This window comes from Scardinius erythrophthalmus, assembly GCF_964197995.2.
Source record: "Scardinius erythrophthalmus genome assembly, chromosome: 14".
Taxonomy (NCBI): Eukaryota; Metazoa; Chordata; class Actinopteri; order Cypriniformes; family Leuciscidae; genus Scardinius; species Scardinius erythrophthalmus.
This window is the reverse complement of record NC_138234.1, coordinates 34,564,477-34,588,994: the sequence shown is the minus strand read 5'-3', so window position 1 is coordinate 34,588,994 and position 24,518 is coordinate 34,564,477. Positions and strand designations below refer to the sequence as shown.

Genomic DNA, 24,518 nt, shown 5'->3' with positions numbered 1-24,518 from the left:
CAACGTCAACCTTGGCACTGCACTTACTCGTGCCTGTAGCAAGACACCTGTCAAGTTTGAAATCTATCGGACTAACGGTTCAAGAGATATGCGAATAATAGACACACACACACACACACACACACACACACACACACACACACACACACACACACACACACACACACACACACACACGTGTCTGTAATTTACAGATAGATAAGTAGTCTAGAACATGTTTATTCAACAAAACGTTATGTCCTCATGTTGGCCGCCATGTTAAAATCACATGACCAACAGAATACTGATTTATCTTCATATTACCTTCATTTTCAGATACCTTTGTGCATTTAACACTACGGTTGTGTTAACCTGTAAAACACTGTTAAACGTATCTTTACACTTCTGCTTTTTTATGATTTCCACATACAGAAGCAGTTGGCATGAGATTAGAAAAGGGACATTCGATGGTTCAATGAGTCAATAAAAGTTAATAATTTTCACTGAGGAACCTTCTGAAGACAGAACAAATATAATCATTACCCAGGATTAATTAAAACTTCCCACTGGACAGAGGTGTATATATATATATATATATATATATATATATATATATATATATATATATATATATATATATATATATATATATATATATATATATATATATATATATATATATATATATATATAAATGAGGAAAAAAGGATACATATAAAGTCAAAAGCCTCGGTTTCTTTGACGCTTTCAGAGTCACTGAAAGAAACTTCTCCAGCCTTTCTCTCAACTCTGGCATCCAGGAATCCTATGATCAAGTAGAGAAAATATGACAACACTTCAAAACTTCTTCTGAAGTGCTCAGTGTGACAGATGTTTGCCACACATAAATATATGAATCTCTCAATATGCTAGTATGATGTACCTATAAGACTGTATTATCCTAAGTTTTCAAAGCAATTTTTTGCAGTGACTCTTAATCAGCTGGTGTTTTGGTGATTGTTAGTTTGTGTGTGTGTGTGTTGCACCTGGAAGAGCTCTTGGAAGGACGGGTGCACCGTGGGATTGGGCACAAACGGCAGGGCGTAGAAGGGCAGGAATTCAGTGGTCTGGCTCAGCGCCGCCCCTCTGGTCTCCAAGTACTTTCTGAAATGTGTGATCCTGTTCTCAAACTCTCCTTTATCCTGCATTACACAGTTATGTTTTCACATTAAACAAAAAAGTTATCACATTTGACTGAAAGCCAATACAATGTCTATTAAATATTGATTTAAATCACGCATTTGACTGAACAAAGAGGTTTGCTTGAATATGTTATTTTATGGGGACATCTGTTGGTCGAACAGCGTACATGCACCTATGTCAATACAGTCATTTCATTTAAAAGTAACAGGTCATTTTATTAGCATTACCAGAAATAAAGTGCCCTTACGTGACTTCCTACAGGAGATTTCAGTGGGTATATTGTAAAATGAATTTGTAAGTAGAATTCCAGTTTCTGTGCCGCTGGATCACAATCCCGAATCTCCGGAGGAATGTGTTTAGCCCACAGCTCAGAGAATACCCTATAGTCTCCATCATTAAAGGAGCTGAGGAAATCATCCTATAGGAAAGAGAAGAAGAAAAAAAAAGTTATCAAATAATGAACTTTATTTATAAAAAATACAAAATAAAAACTTTTCAAATTCATTTTATTGGAGGATAACCCCTTGAGATGGAACATCTCGTTTTCGAGGGGGTCCTCAAGATAACACCAAACACTACTAAAGCTCTTCCTCACAACCAACCACCCCAACCTGTCCCACCTCTGGCCAAAGCGTATTCACATAAACAGTATAGTATGATATTAAGATATTACAGGAGAGAACCATATTTGACGAAGCCACTAAAACAAACAAATATATAGCCTACATATACAAAAATACATACCTATATGTACACAAACGTGCGTGCATGCATACATACATACCTACAAACAACATACACATGTACACATACATACATAATATCTTACTAAGGGCATTAATGAGAGAGAGGGTGCATCAGTGAAAAAGAAAGTACAGGTCATACACCAGGGAAACATTTACATTGGTCACAGGATTGCAGGTAAATTAAAAGGGCTGATTTAAAGAGTGGAAAGGAAGAGATGGACCTTAAGCTGTTCCAATCAGAGGGGGCTTTGAATTTAAAAGCACGTCTTTCGATTTCTTTAGATATATTTGGGACAGAAAAAAAGAGATGATCAAGGTGTCTCAGGCCATAAGTTGACCTATATAGGACTAAATATTGCTTCAAATAAAGAGGATAATTAAAAAAAGATACATTTATAAACAAACTGAAACCAGTGTAGCTGTCGTCTGGCCTTTGGTGATAAGAGATTCAATTGCTGGTACATATGACAATGATGGGGTTAGGAACGGACATCTCAACACAAATCGACAGAGACTGTTATAAACAACATTTAAGGATTTAAGGTATGATTCTGTTGTACTCATATAAACAAAGTCAGCATAATCAATAATAGGAAATAAAAGCTGAGTTACAATTCTTAATTTAATCAATTGTGTGAAGCAATTAATTGAACGGTATAATAGTCTTAAATTATAATTTACTTTTTCAGTCAATATGAGACCTGAAGGAAAGGTTGGAGTCGAGCCAGAGGCCCAGATATTTAAATTCCTCAACATTCTCCATAAATGTACCATCTGAGAATCTAATTGTTAGACTATTACCTTGATTACGTCGGGCAGACCTAGTGGAAAATAACATACTATATGACTTACTTTTATTCAGTATAAGTCCATTATCCGAGAACCACTTTTGAATAGTATTAAAATCAAGTTGCAGTGAGGATGAAATCGAATTAATATCACGTTTTGAAGATTAAATAACTGTATCATCAGCATACAAGAGAATTTGACTGTCAGAGCACATTTGTGGGAGGTCATTAATAAAAATGGGCCTAAACAAGAACCTTGTGGCACACCCTTTTCCATGATCATGAACTGAGAGAGAGCACCATTAAAATTACACACTGACGTCTGTAGTGAAGACATGAATTAAACCATAAAATGAACTGTTCAGAGAGACTATTATATAATTTATCAAGGAGAATATAGTGATCAACCAGATCAAACGCTTTGGTAAGATCTATAAATAATGCTCCAGTGGACATATTATTGTCCAAAGAAGATGTAGCATCGTTAACAAATTTTGTAAGAGCAGTAGTGGTGGAGTAATTGGGCATAAAAAAACCTGATTGGTTTGGAGAAAAAATAAAAAACTCATTAAAGTATTTAAACAATCTCTTGAATATAATTTTTTCAAATACCGGTACTATTTACTATTTACGGGGTTGGAATAACAGAAATCAAGTGGACGTAATTTACAAACAGAAGAAAAGTGCTGATTAAAGGCGTCAGCCACAGAAGTTGGATCACTTATAATATTATTATTTATTCTTAGTTTTGCAAGCGAATTCTTATTAGATTTATTCAACAAGCAATTAAGTTTTTTCCAAAAATGTTTTGGATTTGTAAAATCATTTGATAGTGAATTTTTATAATAGTCAGACTTTTCAGTTGCTTTTCTATTTTTAATCTTTTAAAATTCACAAATAATTAGCATTTTGGTAATGGACAAAAAGAAATTAACAAAAGATGTTCTCTGATCACGAAGTAAACATATTTAAATGAATTATACTTCGTTTTAAACTCTTATTCTTTTAGAAAGAAAAAAAATGCTTTGTAAAATGCTTGACAGGTAATGACAGCAGTGATACAGCTTCAAGTTTGAAGGTTTTAAGTTTAAATGTTTTAAGTTTGAAATAGTTTTAAGTTTTATTTTAGTAGTTTTAAAAGCTAGATTTTTTTCGAAACAGACAGACAGACAGACAGACAGACAGACGGACGGATGGACGGATGGACGGATAGATAGATAGATAGACAGATAGATAGATAGATAGATAGATAGATAGATAGATAGATAGATAGATAGATAGATAGATAGATAGATAGGTAGATATATCAGTAACTCTCACATGAGTGATGCTGGTTCTGGAGTCTCGGCGTGTCGCTCCGGAGCTTTTCAGGGCAGGTTTTCCTTTGCGTTTGATTTCCTTCTCAAACACTCTTGCAGTCTCTTCAAACTCGCCAAACTTCAGATACTGTAAACCGTTACGTCATTTGTCATTATATGTCCATATTTGTGAAATATTACATAAATAAATAACCTGCTAAAAGTGCTGTAAGCCTACCTCATTGATCATCGACAGAAGATCACTTTCACTGGCCAGATTCTCACCCATCTTTGCAGATTTTCTGGAGCTCATTGATCCACAATCTAAAACAACAAACCATAAACTTTAATAATACTGGAATACAGAGAAGAGCATAAAGGAAATATTACATCTCAAGACGAAGATGTCATTGCTAAATACTAAATAATACTTTTATATAGTATAACAAACAGCTTTTTGCTGGCTAGGCTGTATGTAATCTCTGAGAAAACCGACACAAAACAAACAAAATAAGTTAACTTACATAATTTGCTTTACAAATAAGTCACTTGAGAACTGTTTTCCTATCTTCAGTCCAAGGCAAAACATACGCACAATAAACCGACTTATATATGCTGCTTAAAACACTACACATATTTTTAGGTATATAATAATAAGCAGAATACACATATATAACGTATAACCCATACAGTTATGTTAGTTAGCTTGTTTGATAGCCAGTTTACAGTCTGAGTATAACAGAACTCACCGCATTAAGAATATTTTAATGTACAACCGTCGCTCAACATATCTGATGTGTTTTATGTCAAATCTGTCGGGAAATATATAGTATTAAAGATGATTTCCGCGGGATAAACAGAAGCTGTTTGGCTAACCGTGGCGGTAACCATGAGGAAGACGCTTTCTCATAACAACCGCAACGAAACTACGGTTGCCGGAAAGCAGTGTCGTAAATTGTTTGTAGTTTTACGTGCGATAAAATGTAGTTCTCGATGATACATTTGGCTTCGAAAGTTTTTTTTTTCCCAGTAAATGAAAGTTATTGGTTTGTTTATTTGAGAATTAATTTATTATAATCAACATTGGCATGATTTAAAAATATATATATATTTTATGTCGTGCAAGCCTTCTAAAAAGAAGTTATATTTATTTATTCTTATGTATGTAGTACTTTTTCTATTTATGTCAATATATTTATTTTTTTAATACGACTGTGTAATTTACTACGATGGCGGAATATTTATATTTTAGAGCAAAGTAAAATGATCGTAGTAAATTCGCGCCATGAACCGGATGCAGTAGTAAGTCACGTGGCCGGAGGTGAAGCACATTGTTTCGCGGCATGTTTCATATTTGTGTTGAATGAGAAGAGAGTTGTTTATTTATACAGTTATTCTCTCACATTTTTAACTGGAACGATATCACGCACAATATATCTAGAGAAAGTATGTCATATTTGCAGAAAAGCGTTTATTTAAAACGCTATGTTTAATGTACTTGATACTAACGAGAGTGTTAGTATGAGGCTTTATGAAACATCGACAATTCACGTGTTAAATATTGCCCTCCTTGTTTTGTTTGACCAGGATAATACTTCGCCAGTTTGAGGACAGATGGCTGGGATTCTGTTTGAGGACATCTTTGATGTGAAGGATATTGATCCGGATGGGAAAAAGTTTGACAGAGGTGAGAATATGAAATTAATGTTTTCTACTTCAAGAAATACCATTTTTCTTTCTTTTTTTACCCCCGATATCCATTATTAAATTAGTATTTATATAATAAATTAGTATTTACTTAACACTGGCGGCCAAAAGTCTGGAATAATCAAGTTTTTATCAATCCTATGTATCCTTATTGAGTAATATTTCACAATATTGCCGTTTTTACTATATATCTGAGCAAATAAATGCAGCAGAAGAGACTTTTTTTTCACAAACATAAAAAATCTTAATTATTCCAAACTATTGGCAGTGAGTGTAAACATTAAATAATGCATTAATAACTATTTTAGCTATTAACTATTAATGTTTTTAATGTAAATGCTACATTAATAATTGATACTGAGCATTCCACATTAAAACAAAAAGTTTAAAATGAAGTACAAATAAATAACAAGAAAATAAAACTATTTAACTTTTTACTTAATATTTATTTTAATGTAAATTCTACTTTAATTCTACTGGGAAGACAACAACTAAATAAAAACATATATCATGAAACATCATACAAAAGACCTTCCATGCCAGAACAATTTGTCTGGTTTCGCTTTATTTCGATGGTCTATTTTAGACACTCTTCTGACTATAAGTAACTTTGCAAGTACATGTCCACTAACTCTCATTAGAGTATTAGTAGACTACTCACACTATTAACCCGAACCTAATGCTCTACTAATACGCAAATGACTGCTAGTTGACATGTAGTTGCAAAGTTACTGAAGAATGTCTAAAGTACTTTTAAATCAAACTCAATGTTGTCCAAATACACTGGCAATCTATAAAATCAAAATACTAAAATTTCATATTTGTTTTGTTGTTATTAGTATCTCGTCTTCACTGTGAAAGTGAGTCTTTCAAAATGGACCTGATCCTTGATGTGAACATCCAGATTTATCCTGTCGATCTCGGTAAGTCATTGATGTTCATTCCAATATTATGTCATGTCACTATTATAAATTTTATATATATATATATATATATATATATATATATATATATATATATATATATATATATACAATATAAACTCACCTAAAGGATTATTAGGAACACCTGTTCAATTTCTCATTAATGCAATTATCTAATCAACCAATCACATGGCAGTTGCTTCAATGCATTTAGGGGTGTGGTCCTGGTCAAGACAATCTCCTGAACTCCAAACTGAATGTCAGAATGGGAAAGAAAGGTGATTTAAGCAATTTTGAGCGTGGCATGTTTGTTGGTGCCGGACGGGCCGGTCTGAGTATTTCACAATCTGCTCAGTTACTGGGATTTTCACACACAACCATTTCTAGGGTTTACAAAGAATGGTGTGAAAAGGGAAAAACATCCAGTATGCGGCAGTCCTGTGGGCGAAAATGCCTTGTTGATGCTAGAGGTCAGAGGAGAATGGGCCGACTGATTCAAGCTGATAGAAGAGCAACTTTGACTGAAATAACCACTCGCTACAACCGAGGTATGCAGCAAAGCATTTGTGAAGCCACAACACGCACAACCTTGAGGCGGATGGGCTACAACAGCAGAAGACCCCACCGGGTACCACTCATCTCCACTACAAATAGGAAAAAGAGGCTACAATTTGCACGAGCTCACCAAAATTGGACAGTTGAAGACTGGAAAAATGTTGCCTGGTCTGATGAGTCTCGATTTCTGTTGAGACATTCAGATGGTAGAGTCAGAATTTGGCGAAAACAGAATGAGAACATGGATCCATCATGCCTTGTTACCACTGTGCAGGCTGGTGGTGGTGGTGTAATGGTGTGGGGGATGTTTTCTTGGCACACTTTAGGCCCCTTAGTGCCAATTGGGCATCGTTTAAATGCCACGGCCTACCTGAGCATTGTTTCTGACCATGTCCATACCTTTATGACCACCATGTACCCATCCTCTGATGGCTACTTCCAGCAGGATAATGCACCATGTCACAAAGCTCGAATCATTTCAAATTGGTTTCTTGAACATGACAATGAGTTCACTGAACTAAAATGGCCCCCACAGTCACCAGATCTCAACCCAATAGAGCATCTTTGGGATGTGGTGGAACGGGAGCTTCGTGCCCTGGATGTGCATCCCACAAATCTCCATCAACTGCAAGATGCTATCCTATCAATATGGGCCAACATTTCTAAAGAATGCTTTCAGCACCTTGTTGAATCAATCCCACGTAGAATTAAGGCAGTTCTGAAGGCGAAAGGGGGTCAAACACAGTATTAGTATGGTGTTCCTAATAATCCTTTAGGTGTGTATGAGAAAACTAAACACAAAATTGCTTCTTTTTTTATTTTCTTTTTTATTAAACTATGTGTCTCTGTGTTTAATTAAATTCGATCATAATTAAAATTCTTACAGATAAAAAAAATCTATCTTTGCTAATGCTGTAAACTATATAGGGAGCCCTTAATTACACATTTCTATAATATTAAAGGTTACAATTAACAACAGAGCCCAAATGATTAATTCAGTTGCTATTTATTTTTAGATCTAATAAACACACACATACAATACTTTATATTGCACATAAGGCAGGTTTTGCATTAACTCCTAAATATAATTATAAAAGTAAATTTTCTACACCAATTATTTTTTTTGAAATATAATCATTTACACAGTGGCTGTCATAACTCACATCTCAGACAGCGCACAAATGTTGACTTCACTTTCAAGTTTTGTGGTTGGACAAATTTACACAAAAATGATGTCAACATGCCCATCTCGGTGAGTATCCTAGCAGACATTACGTGAAAGTGAACAGTCGAGAAAGACAACGCATGTGTGTGTAACAGTGTCAGTGTACTGGATCCGTGCATCAGGTCTTAAAGGTGTCATATTAATCCGCTTTCACAAGGTGTATTATAAATCTCCCCCCCCCCCCAGCTTGTCAAATTTGGCCCCTCTTGGGTGTGAGGAAAATCACGCTGTTTTTTGTGTGTGTCCCTTTAAATGCAAATGAGCTCCGCCTCCGTTCAGAAGAGGGCGGAGCCTTTACACAATAACAAAACGCGAATAATCTCAGAAATAACCAGTGTCGAGTGCAGCCTTACAGAGAGACTCAGGAAGAGGTTCAACTTTTAGACAAATATTCATATATTTGTTGTGGAGTTACATTGATTCATCTCATCGACTTGTACCGTCATGTTTAACTTTTACACAAGTTGACACAGTTCCCTGAGGTCTAAATAAGACAACTGTGACATTTTTCTGTGGTCCAATAGTGTTCAGTGCTCGTCTGTGCAGCAACGACTGATCAGTTTACATGCTTTGCTTTGGAAACGTGCAGATTAAGGGGCGTAATATAATAAGAAGATCCCTTTCCTACGTCAGAAGAGGAGCAAAATCTGATCGGCTATCAGATATCACTTTTCACGTTTTCTGGGTTGGTAGATGCACCGGGGACCCGATCATAGCACTTAAACACTGTAAGAGTCAGATTTTCATGATATGTCACCTTTAAAGTGACAGTAGCCTAATATTCCTGCTCTCTGTGCTTTTAATCAAACAACAACAGCAAAAGACAAGGAAATCCCTGACAGCTCTTGATTGAATAGCGTTTATAACTTGAATAAGGATTAATCTTTAATTTATACAGTTACTTAAATGTTATTTTACATTTGATCTCTTTATTCAAACTGATGTTGGACCTACCAGAAAAACACTTTATTTTATTGGTATCTTTGCTCTATAGTGTTTATTGGTGCTGTTGCCTGTAGTCTGGATATTTGAACCGTACTGAAACCGTGATACAAACCGAACTGTGAGTGATTTGAACCTAATATATACGCACCCTTTTCTCAGGTGACAAGTTCAGATTGGTGATCGCCAGCACACTGTATGAGGACGGGACGCCGGACGACGGCGAATACAACCCTCAAGATGACAGACCGTCTAGGTAATCAAGTGGTTATGATATAACATATGTAACTAAAAAAATCACTAAATCAACATTTATTGGTTATAAACGCAATATGAAAAGTCTCTCTTCCCCTATTGTGACGGATATCCCAGTGAAATGTGGGCGGGGCTTGATTTTGTATGTGGGGAATTGATTGGATGGTGGTGGTTTGCTATTGGTGGATCTGATGTGATTGATAGGTTGCCTTAACACACATTCACATAGAAGACTGTTATTTTAATGATGATATCTGGTGTTTGTTGTTCCTTTGCAGGGCTGATCAGTTTGATTATGTCATGTATGGAAAGGTTTATAGGATCGAAGGCGATGAAACCTCCACAGAAGCGGCCACACGACTGTGAGTGCTCTGCTCTAATGCTCGCTTCTCATTGTGAATGCAGTAAATGAATGATTGTGTGTGTGTGTGTGTGTGTGCACAGATCGGCGTACGTGTCTTACGGGGGCCTGCTGATGCGGCTTCAGGGAGATGCCAATAACCTGCATGGATTCGAGGTGGACTCCAGGGTTTATCTGCTGATGAAGAAACTGGCTTTCTGAAGGGTTTCCCATCGCTTTTCCTGATCCGCCGGGATTCTCACTATTCAGGACTGAGGAGACTACTTTTTTTTTTTTAACACGACGTTCTTTGATGAGAGACTGATGTTGCTGATGATATCTGGAAACTGTGGCCTGTGGGAAATTGCGTAGAAAACATTTTGTTTATATGTTCAAAACATTTGATGAACTGTCCATGTGTTGGACAAACGTTTTAATCCAATCCCTATTGAATCACATTAAGATATAAATAACATTTTGTACCTTTGTTTTCTTTTAAACTGTTTATCAGTAAATGAGAAATTGTCTAAAAGCGTCTGAAGAACTGCATCCTGGGCCTTGAGAATGAAATGACGTCCCAACATAGAAAGAAATGCAGTTTAATGTAATTTAAAGGGAAAAAAAGCGTCAGTGTGTGCGGCACAGTTTGCACTGAGAGGCTCGTAATGGAAATCATAAGACAGAAGTTTCCGTCAGATGAGGGGCTGGATAACATATTTAACCCTTGGGTGTCTGTATACAGTGGCAAAACAGAGAATATCACATTAGAGTTCGAAATATTTTTTGAAAGGAGATACTTGACCAACATTGAATGTCAAAATACACTTTAAAACCCTTAGGCTATTTGTTATTTTCTATTTAACAAATTAAACAATAATATTAAAATTAATTATATATTTACACACACACACACATTTATGCAAATTATATATTACATTTGGACTTTTTATTTTAAAATCTATATTTAAATATGTGAAATTATTTAAGTGAAATAGAATATTACATTTTTTTATTTAAAATATACATTTTAAAATAGTGTATACATTTAATATTTTTCTATTTATTAAATCATTAATTCTACATTTTAAAATAATAAAATTGTGTAATATATCTATATATATCTATTTATATATTTATATTTATATATATATATATTTATATACATATATATATATATATATATATATATATATATATAATTTTTTTTTTTTTTTATAAGAATATAACATAGAATGTGAATTGATATTATTTTTTTGCCATTAAAAAATTCTTTCAAATTATTATTGCCATAAATTGAATACCAGTTTAACAGATTGTCAAAAGACTAGGAGTACGGACATTTTATGTTCAAAACCCCCTTTTGTTTCATGCCATGGCTATGTTTATAATAGTTTGAAAAAAGGTAAGATTCGGGTGTGCGTACTTTTCTAGATAATTTAGTAGTGGGTCGAACTTATAATACCAACCGGAAGTGACGTCATAAGGTGCGTCTGTCACTGCGGCTACTGTTATTAAAATCACTGCGTTCGAATAATGCACGCTCGTGATTTCATCATAACTGACATGCGCTGAGTTGTGAGAGTAACTCTCTGATAGCTATACATTAGCCGTGTGTGTGATATCCTCAGTGCTGAAGTGCGCTCTCTCAAGTGTGCAGTGTGCAGTGCTGTCTCTATCCTCAGTGCTGAAGTGTGCACTCTCTAGTGTGCACTGCAGTGCTGTCTCTGAGCTGAAGTAATTGGTCGCGGTGTCCTGATCATTACGAGCTGCGCTGATAAAATGAGCCAAACTCGCTGCGATAACCGATAAATGTTGTTAAGAAGAGTGTAACATGGACTATAGGCGCAAGAGGAGACTGACCTTCTTCACGATAGGACTGATCTTCTTACTGAGCGGCATCGAGTACGGTGAGTTCACAGAGTTACAGTATGGCTAATATCAGTAACTTACTTTCTTTAAAATAATTCTGTATTAATGCTATCAGACGCTATTTTCACTGTAGAACAGAACAAGTGTCATTAATATTTAGATATACTTCAAGCTACTGGTACTCCACACTAGCATGACATTACTATGGTAACTTGCATCAAAATATTGATATAGTAACTTACCGTGTCGTGGCGTGGCGCTTTTGTGTGTGTGTGTATCTTATTTGGATTCCTTATATCAGAATAAATGTATAGCCTACATATAGCAAATAATGTTGCTATGTTTCAAATGTCATATGGAAAAAATCATAATGAATTGATTCGAATATGATTTTCCATACACTCCGCATAATGTAGGCTAATATGTAAATTGATTTAAATGGAATTTTTCACGAGTGTAACAAAAAGTTGAATTGAATTAACATTTGAATTAACATTTATTCGGACTTAGGATTCATAAATTGATTTTGATTAAATATTTAATTTGAATTTGCCTCGAGCGCCGCTCATTTTTTAACTGGAATTTAAATAAATTTGATTTGAACTCAAATGTGAGTTGAATCTACTAACGCTACACACTACAGGATGTTGAACTGACATTTTACTGGATTTGGATTTTAAGTACTGAACATTTATCATTAATCTAACATAATATTAACATGTCATATAGCCTACTTGTTCAGTTAATGGGAATTTAACATAATATTAACATGTCATATACTTGTTCAGTTAATGGGAATTTGACATAATATTATACTAGTTAAGTTAATGGGACACCAATGTACCATAGCGTTTCCTTGGTAAACATTAAAATATTCATATTGCTATGATAAAAAGAAAAAAAGTTATTTGTTATTAGTTTGTTATTTTATTTGGATTCCTTATATAAATGTAAAATAAATTAATAGGCCTAATGTTGCTAAATGTTTCAGTTGTCTGGAAAATTCTTAATAATGTAAATCCCCCTTCTTCTAGACTCCATATAATAACAAGGATACTGTCTTGGATACTGTCACGTGTAACGGGATGTCGCTAATAACCGTGACTGAATTGTTACTTGTTTCTAATACACTTGTTTCTTGTATAAGAGACAATTTCTGACATTCCTGTCTCCGAATCGCTCTTTGTGTTCAGAGATTCTTCAGATTTTTCATAATAGTGAGTCACAGAGGTTATATATATATATATATATATATAATGATAAACTGGCATTAATTACTAAGCTGACTATTGTTGTAGATTTTTTCCCTAAACCTAACTAAGTCCTATCTAATCTGACCGGGGCCGTCTCTAATCGACGATCGCTAACGTCTCCAGTCGGTGTTTAATAATTACCTGGGCCGTCTCCAATCGACGCTTAATATATAGTCTACCTAACTAACTTGCTTCCCTAACTAGCTTTCTTCCTGCGCAGGAATAATTGACAAACAGACCTTAGCAAATGTCCTTTAAATGCTTTAATCACGGCCAGGAGATCTTCCCGAGCAGTTCTCAGGGAATCTCTCCCAAGAAGAAGCAAGGCCGGAGGATCTCAGACAAATTCCATTGAGAGTCCCACCAGCTAACACGAATACAACCGTTTTTATAGAATAAGGAGGAATGGCAAAAATGTCATACGGCATTACATAATTTCCCCACAATTTGATAGTTTTCATAGACAAACCCTTCTGTTACCAGGTAAAGCAAACTTTGTTTTAATGATTACTTCATTGTTCAAGGTTCAAATTTAGTCATCTGTCTGTCTAGTTTCAATTCCCAAATGTGTTATTTTTACACTCACACAACCAAAGTCAAAGGGGTATGGCAATACAACATCCAAAAACACAGGACAGAACGTTTTAGTACATTGTGTTTCCAAGTGTTATCATGTTAGGCCTGAAAAGAGAAGTACGGTTAGATATTAGAGACATGGTTAGTTTAATATACAGTTAATATTTTATCTATTAACAATCTACCACACTATCTATAAGGATAATAATTAAAATATAATATCAGATGTAGCAGTAATATTCACACGCAGGGGTTTTCCAGCTGTGATCTTGCCCACGATATGGCGGTATCTGCAGACGTTGGATGCGGCGCCGTACTTCCTCGGCCTCAGCCTATCAGCGTTCAGCTTCAGCGGGCTCCTCGCCGGGCCTCTGTTCGGCCTATGGTCCGACCGCACGCTCGGCACCAAGAAGATCATCCTGTTCGCCAATGTCTTCGAGATTGTTGGTAAGCCCGAACCTCACGGAGACTACGCTTGCAACACCAGTGGCTTGTGGGTAACATCTCTCTCTGTCTGTCTTTAGGTAATTTCCTGTATTTTATGGGATACTCCAAATGGTTATTGCTCGGCAGTCGTCTAGTTGCAGGTGAAGTTTCAATCTAATTTCTTTAAGTGTGTGTGTGTGTGGTGCTTTAGTGATGGAACTGGGTTCTGCTGTCCTAGGTATCGGCACTGGTGCTGGATCCTCTATCTTTGGCTTCTTGACTCGAAACACGGCCCCTGAGGACCGTTCGACCGTCTTCGCTGCGGTCATGGCCTGCCGTCAGGCTGGGCTTCTCATTGGTAGGTGCAAAACAACCAATCATGTGCAATAAACATAGCAGTCGTTACCCTTTTAGATTCAGCAACTATTCTGCTGAACACACTCTTATGCTATTTTAAGTGTATTATTTTGTTTATTGGGTGTGATAGAATAAGGTTACATGCTTTAATGCTAAAAAACACATTGTTTATCACATTATTGCAGAACCTCTATTCCCAGTGTGTCTGAAACGCGCTGATTTCTATAAAACGCCTCCCTCTGAAAAGCTCAGAGTGCTGTGATTGGCCAGCTGACCCTGTGTGCTGTGATTGGCCGAACACCTCAGGCGCATGTTGGAAGTGTAACACCCCTTACTGTAACTGCCAGCTTCAGCTTCTCCAGCAACTGCAAACACACAGTTAAAGGGATAGTTCACCCTAAAATGAAAATTATATCATCATTTAAAAAATAAATTAAAAAAGTCCTATATAATGGCATTGAATAAGGACCAGCGGCACGCTTTTAAAAAAAGGCACAGAAGTATTACAGAATGATCCCACGCGACACGTGTCGTATATACATGCGTTCTGGGGGTTCATGATAAGGTTTGATGAAAAACACAAAATTTGATGTATTTTTCTAAAAAATTCTTGACCTTAATAAATAAATAAATATGAGTATGTGAATAAATATGTGAAAAAATAAATAAAAAGATAAAAAAATTGTTGTAAAGTTTAAGGTCAGTACGATTTTTTTTTAGTGCTGGGCAACGATTCATCGCATCCAAAATAAAAGTTTGTGTTTACATTATATATGTGTGTGTACTGTGTATATAAATACTTACACATGCATTGTTACATTTAAGAAAAATGTATATGAATATGAATTATTTTTCTGGTAATGACAGCACAGCTTGGTGTTCATATACTGTTTTCCGAATGCTGACTTTGTCCTGTTTGTCTTCTAGGTCCTGCGTTCAATATCTTCCTCCGGCTCTGTGACTTCCAGGTCGGGCCTTTCACCGTGAACAAGTACACGTCCCCAGGGGTGAGAGACTGAAGCGCTCGAAGCGTGTGTGGACGTTCGCAGACGCGCTCGCCCTGATGGATCTGTTGTGTTTTCCAGCTCTTCATGTGTCTGCTGTGGATCCTCCTTCAGTTCGTGGTCCTGTTCATGTACTGGGACTTCACTCCTCAAGACGACAGGCGTCAGAGGAACGGAGAGGTGCGGGAAGAAGAAGAAGAGGAGGAGGAGGACAATGAAGAGGGCAAGCCTTTGGTTGGGCCCAGTGAGCTCACCGGGTCGTACGGGACGGTCACCAGTGTCCAGTCCAGAGCCTCTTCAGTGGCCAATGGAGAAGTGACTCATGTTCCCCCTCCACCGGAGGACGTCAGCTCCAGTCCCTTCAAGAACTTCAGTGCCAGCAGAGGTGACCGCAAAAATACATATTCTCAAAATCTGAAAAATAACATTCATTAGAACAAGTCAATTAGTTTGTCTGTCCTAAAGTCGTCATGAAACAGAAGCTGCAATAGTGTTTTCTTCCCTAATGTGACATATATCCCAGTGAAACGGCACATGAATACGAATAAATGTGGGCGGGGCTTTATTTTGTATGTGGGGAATTGATTGGATGGTGGTGCTTTGCTATTGGTGGATCTGATGTGATTGACAGGTTGCCCCGCCCTCGTCATCAGAGAAGAGAAGAGATGAGATGCAGAGGGAGGGAGGGGGAGTTATTCTGATTCAAGATTACGAGGAACATGAATTAAAAAAGAAATCATTTTGATTTCTAATGAACTTTAAGTTTTGTGTCCTATCAAATATATATGAAACATTCTATAATGGAGTATTTTTTTTTTTATTGGAATTCGAATTGATTTGGATTTAAATTTAATTTGCCACACATTCCAGAAAATGTTGAATTGGAATTTGAACGAATGTGAATTGATTTGATTGGGAATTTATATAGAATTTGCCACAAGCTCCACAAATTTTTTAATTTAAATTTGAATCCATTTTAATTTGATTTGAGCTGAAATTGATTTAAATTGGAATTGGAATCGGGATGTGTTCACAGGATTTTAAATTGAAACGAGTGGAATTTATTGAATTGTGATTAATTTTTAATCTGACAATAAGTTTAAAATACACCTTTATCCTATTAAACTGTTACTGTCTATATATATATATATATATATATATATATATAAATATAAGCACACAGCTTGACTTATTAGTATACTAATAGGATTACTGTAGAATTCTTTTTATTAGACTTTCAAAGCTGCTTTACTTAAAGGAGAAAGATCTTTTGTTTGTTTGGTGCCATAGAAAAACACACTAAATGCTCAGATAAGTTTGAATCTCACTTAAAGGAGAACTCCGGTCAATTTTAACATTGAGCTCATTTTTTTGTAAATTTGGAGTGCTGTCAATACAGAGAACAACGACAAAAATCGGTGTTGCCTACACCGAGTTATTCTATTTTTAAAATTTGCACCCTGTTGACTTCAATGGGGCAAGTACTAAACCTGCTTTTAGCCTCTTAACATCCTTGATGTGTCATTACAAGTGCACAGAAAATGTGAGTGATTCCTTCTGAGTGAACACGAGTGGATCTGACTGCAGTAAATGTGAAAGAAATGTATAAAAATGATGTTATTTAAGCCAGCGCAAATACCTGTATTTACATCCTGTTTTTCGGTTGAAGTCCAAAGTAGTCGATTGCCGAGTTCACGCGCATAGGTTTAGTTACCTATGATCACGCGCGTGAACTCGGCAATCGATTACTTTGGACTTCAACCGAAAAACAGGATGTAAACAGGTATTTGCGCTGGCTTAAATAACATCATTTTTATTCATATCTTTCACATCTACTGCAGTCAGATTCACCTGTGTTCACTCAGAAGGAATCACTCACATTAGCTGTGCACTTGTAATGACACATCAAGGATGTTAAGAGGCTAAAAGCAGGTTTAGTACTTGCCCCATTGAAGTCAACAGGGTGCAAATTTTAAAAATAGAATAACTCGGTGTAGGCAACACCGATTTTTGTCGTTGTTCTCTGTATTGACAGCACTCCAAATGTACAATAAAATGAGCTCAATGTTAAAATTGACCGGAGTTCTCCTTTAACCCTTGTATGGTGTTCGGGTCTGTTGGACCCGTTTTAATTTTTTATCAAAAGAAAAATTATACAATTAATTATTTTTTCAAACTGAGACTCATTGGCCTTGGCTCATTTTCTGAGGAATGTATATCAGAACACATTTTTAATGAAAACACACTGTACACCCCCCCTACACATTTATATTACACACAGGATGTTCGGGTCCACTGGACCCGGGGCTAATAAAAGTGTGGAAATTGTAGGTCCTGTGTACCTTTACTCTGTCCTCCTCCTGTCAGGGCCTGCTGTTAGTGTGTGTATGTTCTTGTATATGGTTTATGAGGACACAAATGTGTATAATGACATGGGTATTACAACGTAAACATGGTTTATGATGACATCTGTGTCCTCATACTAAAACATACTAAATGGTGTTTTTTGAAATTCAAAAAATGCCAAAAGTTTTCTGTGATTGGTAGGTTTAGGGGTAGGGTTAGTGTAGGGGGATAGATTATACAGTTTGTACATTAGAAAAACCAATATGCCTAAGGAGAGTGACTGTACACCACATATCCAAGTGAGTGTGTGTGTGGGTGTGTGTATGTGTGTGTTTTGTGTGTGTGTGTGTGTGTGTGTCTGTGTGTGTGTTGTGGGTGTGTGTATGTGTCTGCATGAGTGTGTGTGTGCGTGCGTGTGAGAGAGAGATTGTGTGTAAGTGTGAAAGAGTGCAAGAGTGAGTTTTGTGCTTCTACTCCTGCCATTCCCACACGAGGTTGCAATTCTTAAATGTGATCTAACAAAGGTAAAGAGAAAATATTGACCATACATGCTGTTTATATTGCTTGTAATTGGGATGAAGTAAACATCTGTTGAGTATTTTAACGTAACATTTTTGATTGTGTTGAATTAAAAACCCAAAAATGCAGCGGGTCCACCAGACCCACGAACAGTGGCTGAGTAACAAAAATATTAACACCACACAAGGGTTAATATAAATTGAGTCTGGAAACCTAGTTTGACATATTTTAGAGTTTACTAACTGTATAATAAAATTAGGTCATTGTACTGTACATTTCTGTATGTGAATCAGCTTGGCTGAATATACACTTGTGTGTTTCATAATTTTTACTTTCAGAGTTCCTCAGAGAGGAGGTGGTTGTGCTGTTGGCAGCTCAGTTCATCACACTGTTTAATCAGACCGCTCTGGAGGTGAACACACACACACACACACACACACACACACACACACACACACACACACACACACACACACACACACACACACACACACACACACACACACTCACACTCACACTCACACACCTGCAGTAGCAGGTTTGGCAAAATTCTGAATTTAACAATTGACACTTTCAATTTCATGTGTTGGAATTTAAATTGAGTTGGCCACGCTCAAACGTTGAATTTACCACACACTTCATAGAATGTTGAATTGGAATTTGAAATGATCTGGATTTGGATTTGAGATTATTTTAACTGGAATTTGAATTGAATTTGCCACACACTTCACAATGTTGAATCTGAATTGATTTGAATTCAGATTTAATTTGCCACACATTCCACAAAATGTGTAGATGCCACAAGCTCCACAGAATGTTGAACTGAAATTTGAATGGATTTGGATTTGAATTGTAATTGAATTGAAATCACGGCATACCCACATGATTTTGAACCGAAATGACACTAAATGGAAGTTATTGAATTTTAATTTAGATTCAATGCAAGTTTTGTGGGAAAATGTCATCATTCATTTTGAACTAATTATGCCATCAAAGCAAGATTTTAATTTTGCAATATGTCACCACTTTGTTTTCAGTTTCTCCATAAAATGAAAGTTAATTTTACGCTGCAACAGCTAATCGATAATGAAAATCATCGGCATTATCGATTAGTCATGTCTGCCGACAATGAACGGAAAACTTCCGCCACCAGTCGTGTCAAAATACAGCCAGAGAATGTCTAATAAGGGGAGAACTTCCACTCTCGGTAAACTTCCGGCTTCTGAACTGGTTGCAGTTTCACTCCGGCTCCATATGAGGGCGCTCACAGGACGAGTGCAGAGTGAATGGAGGTCTATGGCGCTATAACCCTCAAAATCCACTTTTCTCAGGATATAATTTTTTGTCTAGTAATTTGAATGTTGTATTCGAAAGGAGATGCAAAGAAATTACACATTGCTGGGTGTTCGATTTTTTTTTAGTCACTTATTTGCTTTAAAAAGTCTTTTAAAATGTCAATGACGTCATACACATCGTACGACCAGAGATACTGCTTACGGCAGTCCTTCAGTCACTGGTGCTTTTGCGCTGACACAGGTAAATACACGTGCTAGAAGAGTTTTTGTTTTGTTGTTTTAAAAGACCATCAAGCGTGATCTCTGGTCGTAATCAGTCCTTCACTGACCAATTAGCGTTCATTAGCAGAATGCTAGCATGTTATGGGCAACAACAACTCAACCTGTAAGAAATCGAAAGGACATAAGTACTCGTTCATTCAACTTTCGACCTATAACCCATGTTGAACTTGCAAAACCTACAATCAAATCTGAGATTTCTCAACGGCAATCAGGTGAAAGAGACAAATTTAGCCGTCTAGCCCCATAGACTCCCATTCAGTCTGCACTCATGGGCGATCGCCCCCAGTGGAACTCTGGTGGAACTACAACCACAATTCGGTACAATAGGACTTAATAGGGAGTGGCCAGGCTCTCCGTAGACGGGCTATGTTACAGCACTTAATAACACATTTCTATGGACAAAATGCATCTAAAAATTAGCGGATGGATCAGGATTGAGCTGTTGTGGGACAGGTGCGCGATCCAAGCCGCCCAAAACATGAGAATTCTTCATTTTAAGCTTCAAGCTAATGCAAAAGCGTAATGTTTAACGCGGTAAGCGCTTTGACAGATGCGTGTGCTGTTTAATGCGCGATATGTTTCCTCGGCGCAAAACTTGCATGTTACGGTTATATCCTTATCTGTAAATGTTACAAATACTCGCAAGTATTTCCATTTCTCATGAAGGCTCAGACTTCAGACTTTACCGAACGAGCGCCGGTGTCAAACACACAGGACGCATTACAGAGGACGGCAATTAATATGCAGCACAAAAATATCAATTTTACTGTTGTTGGTCGTTAAATTTAGGTTTAAAAGTCTACATGTAATTCAAGTATTTTATGAGAGTAGCAACTGTAAAGGGATAATTGAATATAAATGTAAGATGTTTCTAACATTTACAGGATAAAGAAATGACAGTAACAGGTTACTGTGTCCAGAGTGAGTGTGTGTGTGTGTGTGTGTGTTCCCCCAGAACATTCCTCTATCTTTTCTTTTTTTTTCTCCACCTAATCTTTTAACACTGAGTTTGTTTATATATATATATATATTTTTTTTTATTATTATTATTATCTTAATTTTTAGTGTAGAGTTTCAAACTGTCATTTTGTTTTGTAATTCAAACTACAATAACTGTAATGTATAGCATAGACATAGATATATTCTCTATATAAGTTTTCATAGCATTCAGTGGCACGTTTGTTTGAAGGAAAGCATTGGATGAGGAAAAAAGTGTGTTTTGTCAAAAAAAAAAAAAAAAAAAAAAAAAAATATATATATATATATATATATATATAAATCGAAGTAATAAAAAAAAGTAATAATTGGCCAACTAATCGATTATCAAAATAATCGTTAGTTGCAGCCTTAGTTAATTTATTACATATATTTGCAATACATATAAATTAAATAATTTAAATAGTTGAGATTTAAATTGACAATTTTTATTCCATTTTTGTTTCTTCTTCCTTAAATTAAAATTTCGATTCCAATTCTGCATCCAATTTGTCGCCTCATTTCAAATTCAGCAGGTTTTTTACTACTAAGTGTACCGTTGTCCCTCCAGACTATGGTGACTCCTTTGACGCAGAAGTTCTTCAACTTCGGCGAGCTGGAGAACAGCATCATGTACTGTATATGTGGCGTGGAGGTGATCGCTGGGTTCGTGTTCGTGCGCTGGTTGAGCAAGCGCGTGGCGGAGCGAGTGGTGCTGGCCGTCGGCCTCATCCTCTGCAACATCTCCTGCGTCTGGTGCCTGATCTTCCTGGCCAATCCTCAGGGTAAGAAGAAGAAGGAGGAGCGCGCCGTCTCGGATGCTGGGAATCCCACACGGCTCACACGTGTTCCTTTGGTTTAGGTGGATTTGCGTGGCAGCTGGCGGAGTTCATCATTGGTGTTTTCCTTCAGGTCCTGGGCCTTCCTTTTGTGGCGGTTGCCCAGGTGTCGCTCTTCTCCAAAATTACATCACAGAAGACGCAAGGTCAGTTAGTAGTAAAAAATAAAGTAAAACGAAACACATTACAATGCATTGAGTTCTGAAAAGATCACTCTTAGTGGCCTCCATCTTCTGTTAGTGGAGCTCTCTGGCTTTTTAAAGGGGTGGTTGATTATGATTTCACTTTTTTAACTTTAGTTAGGGTGTGATGTTTGAGCATAAACAACATCTACAAAGTAAAATGCTCAAAATTCACATACACAGGCCCTCTGTGCCGGGAGCATCGGCTCATTTGCATTTAAAGAGACAGACACAAAAACGGCGCGTTTTTGCTCACCCTTAAAAAGTGACAATTTTAACATGATATAAAAAATATCTGTGGGTTATTTTGAGCTAAAACTTCACATACACACTCTGGGGACATCAGAGACTTATTTTACATCTTGTGAAAAGGGAATTATACCACACCTTTAAACTTTTAGGCAAGGCTTTGTCAAGCAAAGTTCATCTAGACAAACTTTTCTAGTTTTTCTGGTTCTCTAATAATCAATGTTTGCTTAGACGAAGGCCTTGTTTGTTTCTTCTCAGGATTCAGTCAGGGGATCCGCCGCTCTGTCGGAGGACTGGCCACCATCCTCGGTCCTCTCTGGGCCGGCGGGCTGACCTCTGACCTCTATGTGATGATGGGGGTGATGATGGGTCTGCTTGCCCTGCTTACCGTGAGTCTTGTTTGGAGCATCTAGTGCACACACGAGAGTGTGAGGACACACGTTGAAGACGTTTGAGCAGCTCTGTGGTTAAACTATATCTCCTTGTGAATGATTGACAGATCATGATGGTGGTGTCGTATGAGCGTCTGGTGGAGCCTGTAACGGTGGACAGTCCGACAGGCGCTGAATCTGAAGACTGACACAGGTACTCCACACCTTACGCTTTCTATTGCCCGCGTCTCGCTTTTTTTACATGTGTGAGTGACCCCAAAATGAGAGAAAAAACAAACAAACAAAAAAAACACGTCCTTGTGTTGCCTGGAGTATGAAGGCACAGCCCACTTCTGGAAAGGGGGAGGGGTGCTGGAGCTAATTTGCATTTAAAGATACAGACACGAAAACAGCGTGTTTTTGCTTCCACACAAAAATGACAGGAAAACTATTTCCATTGCAGTTTTGCGAAATATTTATTTTTCGAATTGCCTGAAAAATCACCTCATGCGAGCGGGACAACTTTTTTGCGATAAATGGGAGTTTTTGCGAAATTGACGTGTTTTCATTGGGCGTATTTTCAATTCGCAATTTCAATTTGCGCGATTTGAAGGGTAATGGAAACGCGGCTAGGGACACCTGAGACTTATATTACATCTTGTAACACTTACTCGCATGAATTAATCATGTTTTTCAGCGAGTTTCATGCAGTTACAATGTTATTTAGTATTCCTCCCCTCCCCCTAATTGTATATAGAAACATAACTTTTCCCTTTAATGTCAAAAATGATCAAGATCACAGATTTATCACAAAGGAAATGTAAGGTCTAATTGAGCATATTGCCTAGTGGGGTATTGCATTAATTAAAATGCATTCACTGACTCTACATCTCTTCTAAAGGTATTTTTAATTAGTTAATTAAAATTCATTTTGAGATTAAAAGAATGAAATTATTGAAAATAAACCTTAAGTAGTTTGGCAAAATGATCCATCACTAAATAAATGATTTATTTGTTTCTAGGTTTGTGCCGTTGTTGGTGAGCAAGCTGTTTACTGACACACTGACCTCCAGTAAGTGGTGTAGGGTTGATTCACTAACATGTGATTCACTGGTGACGACTGGAGAGAATCTGCATTTACTGCAGGAATAAACATAAGTGGCAGTGCATGAAGCCTTCAGGAGCGGGGTAAGAACAACATGAGAAAAGGAAACGAGGAGGGTCTGTGCAGAGCTCTGATCAAGGCAAAGACTCTTCTGATAAATCTGAATGTACACTATATTTCCTATGGAAACTGCAGTGGATCAAATGTTTTATGATTAAGAACGAACCGGCCACATTCCCAGGGAAAATCCGTTTATGTGTGTCATGATGTTTTTATAATAATAATTAAGAGATTAATGCATTAAGTTTAGGGCTTTAATATATTTTGGAGCTGCTGATTGATGATTGAAAAAATGATATAATGCTTTTTTGAAATGATGAACTTCACTTGGGTCATTTTTATATGTATTCATTTCCTTTTTTTTCATTTGCTACTTTCAAAAGTCATATTTTACCACCTCAGGCCTAAAGTACCATAAGATATGTAGATTATAATTGAAAATAATCATAATAACCCCATTACATTTCTTTCTCAAAAATATTTAGTAAACCCTGTTACATCTGAAATGTTTTGGGGTTGAACGTTACAGGATTGAAGATTAGAATATTTATCATTTAGGCATAATTTTCTTATACCAAGAACAATATTTGTTTCTAAAATTAATCAAACAAGATGACTTGATCTTGACATATTTTCATGTCATTAAGACTAAACTGATTTTTTAAATGTCAGCATGATGGGGTTGAATAGTAAGTGCAAGAATGCTGTGTAAAATCCTGCAATATCAAAATATATAAAATATATATATATAAAAAAAAAGAAAGCAGTGAAAGCACAAAAGTTTATTTCAGTAGATCCAAATTTTTCTTTCTTTTTTAACAGAAATATCCCTTTAAAATGCATCGGTGTTAATATATATCTATATTCATT

General features: G+C 36.5%; 3 protein-coding genes across 6 annotated transcripts in view; 2 read left to right on the top strand and 1 right to left on the bottom strand.

Annotated features, from left to right (window-relative positions):
- Positions 1 to 4,912, bottom strand: part of armc9 (armadillo repeat containing 9) — a 45,368-nt gene extending 40,456 nt beyond the window's left edge. The window contains exons 1-6 of one of the 2 annotated variants that reach the window (XM_081384900.1): positions 4,743 to 4,912; positions 4,232 to 4,317; positions 4,016 to 4,141; positions 1,409 to 1,579; positions 1,005 to 1,160; positions 692 to 784 (exon numbers count right to left, since the gene is read on the bottom strand). In XM_081384900.1, coding sequence (XP_081241026.1) covers positions 692 to 784; positions 1,005 to 1,160; positions 1,409 to 1,579; positions 4,016 to 4,141; positions 4,232 to 4,306 — 621 coding nt within the window. In that variant the 5' untranslated portion in view covers positions 4,307 to 4,317; positions 4,743 to 4,912. The remainder of the gene's footprint in view (positions 1 to 691; positions 785 to 1,004; positions 1,161 to 1,408; positions 1,580 to 4,015; positions 4,142 to 4,231; positions 4,318 to 4,742) is intronic. The other variant, XM_081384899.1, reaches the window with a different exon arrangement.
- Positions 4,913 to 5,262: 350 nt separating this feature from the next.
- polr2h (RNA polymerase II, I and III subunit H) lies at positions 5,263 to 10,943 on the top strand. Of its 3 annotated transcripts, none has more exons than XM_081384189.1 (6): positions 5,263 to 5,295; positions 5,581 to 5,680; positions 6,540 to 6,623; positions 9,508 to 9,601; positions 9,879 to 9,962; positions 10,045 to 10,799. In XM_081384189.1, the coding sequence occupies exons 2-6, from the start codon at positions 5,608 to 5,610 to the stop codon at positions 10,160 to 10,162; spliced, it is 453 nt and encodes a 150-aa protein (XP_081240315.1). In that variant the 5' UTR covers positions 5,263 to 5,295; positions 5,581 to 5,607; the 3' UTR covers positions 10,163 to 10,799. The 3 variants fall into 3 exon arrangements, with proteins under 3 accessions (XP_081240315.1, XP_081240314.1, XP_081240313.1); XM_081384188.1 differs by having other exon boundaries at positions 5,263 to 5,314; XM_081384187.1 differs by having other exon boundaries at positions 5,281 to 5,439; positions 10,045 to 10,943.
- Positions 10,944 to 11,600: 657 nt separating this feature from the next.
- Positions 11,601 to 24,463, top strand: mfsd8l1 (major facilitator superfamily domain containing 8-like 1). Its single transcript, XM_081385634.1, has 12 exons — positions 11,601 to 11,847; positions 13,900 to 14,085; positions 14,163 to 14,225; positions 14,303 to 14,422; positions 15,349 to 15,428; positions 15,507 to 15,810; positions 18,629 to 18,702; positions 21,414 to 21,627; positions 21,705 to 21,827; positions 22,371 to 22,501; positions 22,612 to 22,697; positions 23,506 to 24,463. The coding sequence occupies exons 1-11, from the start codon at positions 11,772 to 11,774 to the stop codon at positions 22,690 to 22,692; spliced, it is 1,452 nt and encodes a 483-aa protein (XP_081241760.1). The 5' UTR covers positions 11,601 to 11,771; the 3' UTR covers positions 22,693 to 22,697; positions 23,506 to 24,463.
- The last annotated feature ends 55 nt before the right edge of the window (positions 24,464 to 24,518 follow it).

What these genes read in the sequence shown, in the direction of transcription:
- polr2h (XM_081384187.1), top strand. Translation starts at nt 5,608, where the DNA reads ATGGCTGGGATTCTGTTTGAGGACATCTTTGATGTGAAGGATATTGAT. An exon ending in GATTTATCCTGTCGATCTCG is followed by an intron (nt 6,624 to 9,507) that starts GTAAGTCATTGA and finishes CCCTTTTCTCAG; the next exon opens with GTGACAAGTTCAGATTGGTG. An exon ending in CAAGATGACAGACCGTCTAG is followed by an intron (nt 9,602 to 9,878) that starts GTAATCAAGTGG and finishes GTTCCTTTGCAG; the next exon opens with GGCTGATCAGTTTGATTATG.
- mfsd8l1 (XM_081385634.1), top strand. Translation starts at nt 11,772, where the DNA reads ATGGACTATAGGCGCAAGAGGAGACTGACCTTCTTCACGATAGGACTG. An exon ending in TTAATCAGACCGCTCTGGAG is followed by an intron (nt 18,703 to 21,413) that starts GTGAACACACAC and finishes TTGTCCCTCCAG; the next exon opens with ACTATGGTGACTCCTTTGAC. An exon ending in TACATCACAGAAGACGCAAG is followed by an intron (nt 21,828 to 22,370) that starts GTCAGTTAGTAG and finishes GTTTCTTCTCAG; the next exon opens with GATTCAGTCAGGGGATCCGC.